We start from the raw sequence: 5,079 nt of genomic DNA on the forward strand, positions 1-5,079 counted from the left end.
CAGGGAAGCACATTTTGACATCCATAATCAGTTTCTTGAGATGATGTAGCCCAGCAGTTTATTGGATCATATTTACTTGTTTATTTTGGATATTTATTTATCCAACTCCTTTCTCGGTTAGATAGATCTTTTCCTCTCTTGGTAGATGCATTCTATGGAACACAATAGCTCAGGCTTCCTTAGCTTTGATGGAAAATGAAAGAGATTTCTGGGTATATAGGCCTTTAGACCAGCTCTGAACATAAAGGTAGAACATAGCCATATTGCCTCTTAGCCACTGATAACCTTATCAGAATCAGAAGAATGTTTATTTGCATCAGCTACTAGACATAGCAATAAAATAAAATGTACTGAAGATAGAGGTAAAAACTTAACACTGGAAAATATATTTTGGGGGGTTTACATCAAATAATAGATCTTATTCTAACTGCCTCTACTAAAAACCTTGCAGTTTTTGCTATCACCTGATCTTCTTGATCTGCTAGAAGGACACAGTAACAATGGTTGAGCGACCCTGCATGGACAATAGTAGAGGGGCAATAACCTCGCTCCTCAAATCTTTATACAGTGGTACCCCGCAAGACGAACGCCTCGAGCAACAAAAAAATCATAAGACGAAAGCGTTTTGCGATTTTTTTGAAGACTTGCAAACCAAAGTAGTCTATGGCCGTGCTTCGCAAGACGAAGCAGCCTCGCGACGGGAAGGGAAGCGGGCCACTGCCGCTTACCTTTAGGACTCCGCCGTCGCGGCTGGGGGTGACGTCCACGGCTGCCGCTTCTGCCTCCTGCGGCAGCACGCCGCTCATGGCGGCCTCCGCGGTTCCGGGCTTGCCTCCTTGGCAGCTCCGGCCTTGCCCTCCTCAGCGGTCATGCCGGCTTCCGCGGCTCCTCCCCGGCAGGCTGTCGGGATTCAGCAGGAGCAGTAGCAGGGCTCGCCAGGTGGCCCTTAGCAACAGCGGCGGCACCTGAAGGAGCGGAGGCTGCGGTGGGAGGAGACCCCTGGCCCTCTTCCTGCTTCCCCCTCCCCAGAGCCTTAAAGACTTCCGACCGTGGCGGGTGAGTCGGCGCCTTTTTTTGGCGCTTCTTTTTGCTCATAGGAATGCATTAATTAAATTTCAATGCATTCCTATGGGAAACCGCGCTTCGCAAGACGAAATTTTCACAATACGAAACAACTCGTAGAACGAATTAATTTCGTCTTGCGAGGTACCACTGTAGAGAGCGCAAGCCAGAAGCACATGAGCCACTGACTCAATACTGCCATCTCCACAGGGACATAACATTTTTTTCCAGCGGGATTTTTCGAAATCGACCCTCAAGTCATACAGATAACTTAAGGGCTGATAACCTTATCCTCGCAGTGTTTCTCAACCAGTGTGCCTCCAGATGTTTTGGGACTACAACTCCCATCATTCCTGACCACTGGTCTTGCTAGCTAGGGATGATGGGAGTTGTAGTCCCAAAACATCTGGAGGCACACTGGTTGAGAAACACTGCTCCACTGGCAGTCTTATGCTGCCTCCATGTGGCACTGCTAGTAAGGCATCTCTCTGTGTTTCCTGCCTGTCTAGAAAAATATGCGATCCAGGCCTAACTTCGTTCGAACCAGAAGCCTTGGGCAACCTTGTTGAAGGGATGGACTTCCACAGATTTTATTTTGAAAACTGTAAGTATACCTTGTTGCATGTAAGATATGGGAGGGAGAAAGTCTTCCTGTCCACTGACAGGAGTTTTCCGCCAGGTTCTCTTCCCAGCTCAGGAACATAACTGCGTGAGAAATGACATTTGGCAGCTCCTTTGTCCTTGAAAGGTTCCTACTTCTTTACTTTTCCCTTCAACCAGCTTATATTGGTTGTGGGGACAGGTGACATGTGAGTGCTTGCTTGATTATTTGTTTATTTATAGAGGAAGTTTATAACCCGCTCTTCATCAAAGGGTGAATCCAGACTGTCACTATTTTGCAGGAGGGATTCAAGGGCACATTGGAACCTCAGGTTTGCACAATGAATTGAAGTTCTCTGTCACTCCGGTGCAAACAGAAGAGTTTCACATTAGGAATGTGATGGGAAAAGCACTGAAAAAGTGTGGAATTAATGAATGATTAACAGGAAGATGCATAAACGCCCTGCAAGCAAATCAGGATGAATGCTCATTAGTCTATAACTGTGCTATAAACAAATATGAAGGAATCCTCAGTAGAAACTGGCCCCAAGTCTGACTTGCACACAAGTTTTGTGAAAGCAAATCAGAACAAAGGCTGACTAAATAGGTTGTCTGGAGGAGCCCCACATCAATCACCGAGTGGGGAGACCATAAAAATGTATTAATACGTAACGAACCAATCTTAAACAAAATCAACTGATTGCCACAATAAATCAACATTTCATCACAGCAGTGCAAGAGCAAAACAAAAAACAAAAACCCTGCTCTAGTAAACTAACTCCTTAAGTCTCTTCCTATCCCTGGCTCTTTCCCAGGCAACCTGAGACTTCTTTGCCTTGCCTGTCTCTGCTCTGCCCTCTTCATACCACTGCTGTTTCTGGGAGACCAGAGGTGGTGGGGAGCTGGTCATAGCAGGAGGGAAGGATTCCTTGGCTTCCTCGGCAGCCTGAAGGCGTCATCTCTGCCTTTTGGCCCCACCTCCTATCCTGCCTCTGAGTCTGGATGGCTCTCTGCCACAGCCTCTTCCTGCTCCCTCTTCAGCTTCTGACCCCTCCTCCTCCCAATCTGCTCCCTCTTCTCCCTCTGACCACTCATCATGGTCCCACCACCAATCCCCTGGCTACTGCCTCCCACCACTCCTCTGCATCCATCCAGTCCATGGCACCCAGTGGCCTCAGTAAATGTCTTTACCAGCTTCTTAAAACCCATCAGGGTTGGCATCAACCAGGAATCTCTGAGGGGAGGGTGTTTCACAGTTGGGACGCTAATATAGAGAGCGCCCTCTCTCGTGGGTGCCACATACCACACCATCAACAAATGTTGCAGTGTTAAGAAGGTGTCTCCACTTGATCTCAAATGTTTGGGTTGGAGAAGTACTCTGGTTCATTCCCTGCCGTCTCCAGTTAAAGAGCTCAGGTAAGCAGGTGATGAGGAAACTCCTATCCCGCCTAAGACCCTGGGAAGCTGTTGCTGGTCTGCACAGGCAATACTCAGCTAGATGCAGTAGCAGCAATTGTGAGGGAGCTTGGCCTCCTGGCACAAGCTTTGCAGCTACTTACCTGGATAGGGTTGGAGCAGGGTTGGTATGGCAGTGATAAGGTCAGGGCTGTGCAGTTGCACCTGTGGTTGTGCCGCCACCAACTTGTTCACCAATTCTCATAGTGTCTTCCCAGGTGTGCCAGCCTAATTCCTTCCTACTCAGCTGAACAGAACACAAACCCTTACCTTCTGAACAAAATAAAAAAATCATTCCAGTAACACCTTAGAGACCAACTAAGTTTGTCCTAGGTACAGTGGTGCCTCGCTTAACGAATGCCCTGCTTAACGAAATTTCCGCTTAACGAAAGGATTTTTCAAGCGGAGGTTGCCTCGCTAGATGAATTCGTTTTATGAAAAAATTGTCTAGTGAATTGCGGTTTCCCATAGGAATGCATTGAAATTCAATTAATGTGTTCCACGGGCAAAAAAAAAAATCAAAAAAAATCAATGCATTCCTATGGGATTCGCTAGACGAATTTTTCGTTATAAGAAAAGACCCGTGGAACGAATTAAATTCGTCTAGCGAGGCACCACTGTACGAGCTTTCGTGTGCATGCACACTTCTTCAGATACACTGAAACAGAAGTCAACAGACCCTTATGAAGAGTGAGGACAAAGTAATCTAGTAATCAACAAGCAAGTTGCCTCAGGGGTTGTGTTTTCCTTGAAAAAGGGTGGGGGGGAGGGAGGGAATGAACCTGCTTTAACTGACGTATAATTTCCTCTCCATCCATCCGGACACACTACCATATCCTTTGCTCCTTGCCTGCGTCCATATCTGAAACTGTTGTCTGGTTCCAGAGCAGGGGTGGGAGCCATCACTCAGTGACAGCGTTGAGTTCTTATTTAACATAATTCAGGGTTACCCACTTCGTCTGTTAGCGCACAACAGCATAGGGGAAGGAAAGTAACTGTAAGCATGAGCGTCCGCCCCTCTGCGACAAGCACATCCCCACAGACTCACTCTAGTTTCCTGTTCCTGCCCTTCCAGTGTTATCTAAGAACAACAAGCCCATTCACACAACCATCCTGAACCCTCACGTGCACGTCATTGGGGAAGATGCAGCCTGCATTGCCTACATCCGCCTGACGCAGTACATTGATGGGCAGGGCCGCCCTCGCACTTGCCAGTCGGAGGAGACCCGCGTCTGGCACCGCCGCGATGGCAAGTGGCAGAATGTCCACTTCCACTGCTCGGGAGCACCTGTGGCACCACTCCAGTGAAGGTAAGACCAAGGCAAAGATGGGGGGGGGGACACACACCATTCCCAGTGCTTTTCAGGAGACGACTCTCAGTGGTGGGTGGGGACAGAGGCTAAACTAGGTGGTGATGTGGTTAGAATAATAGAGTTGGAAGGTAGCCCCTAGGGGCATCTAGTCCAAACTGCTGCAATGTAGGGATCTCAACTAAAGCATCCCTGACAGGTGGCCATCCAACCTCTGCTTAGAAACCTCCAGGGAAGGACAGTGCTCCACCTCCCAGGGGAGTCAGTTCCACTGTCAAACAGCTCTTACCATCAGAAAGTCAGAATCTCTTTTCTTGTAACTTGAATCCATTGGTTCGGGTCCTACCCTATGGAGCAGCAAAAAAGAACTTTGCTCCATCTTCCATGTGACAGCCCTTGAGATATTTGAAGATGGTTCTGTACAGCAAACTACATTCCAGGTGCACAAATGTCAATAGATCTGCACACGCACGAACCTTTCCCTTTTATTTTTCATTCACCGAAGCAAGAAGCAGGATCAACAACAAGTTTAAGCCAGGCCAGAGTACTAAAGGAAGGCCCAGAGTCAGGCTCGGAAGTGGTATGGCCTGCAAAGGGGGAATAGTCTCTGGCAATCATTCACAGCATCTCTCTACCTGCTTGTGTCTTTCAG

The 5,079-nt window shown here is 47.9% G+C and overlaps 1 protein-coding gene across 30 annotated transcripts in view; it reads left to right on the top strand.

The window, feature by feature from the left end:
• Nucleotides 1–5,079, top strand: part of CAMK2B (calcium/calmodulin dependent protein kinase II beta) — a 206,198-nt gene that overhangs the window by 188,875 nt on the left and 12,244 nt on the right. For all 30 annotated transcript variants that reach the window (XM_088657937.1, XM_088657939.1, XM_088657951.1 and 27 more), the window contains 2 exons: nucleotides 1,572–1,666; nucleotides 4,193–4,427. In XM_088657937.1, the coding sequence (XP_088514063.1) occupies nucleotides 1,572–1,666; nucleotides 4,193–4,425 (328 nt within the window). In that variant the 3' untranslated portion in view covers nucleotides 4,426–4,427. The remainder of the gene's footprint in view (nucleotides 1–1,571; nucleotides 1,667–4,192; nucleotides 4,428–5,079) is intronic.

Source organism: Zootoca vivipara, chromosome 14, assembly GCF_965207765.1.
Source record: "Zootoca vivipara chromosome 14, rZooViv2.hap1.1, whole genome shotgun sequence".
Classification (NCBI taxonomy): Eukaryota; Metazoa; Chordata; class Lepidosauria; order Squamata; family Lacertidae; genus Zootoca; species Zootoca vivipara.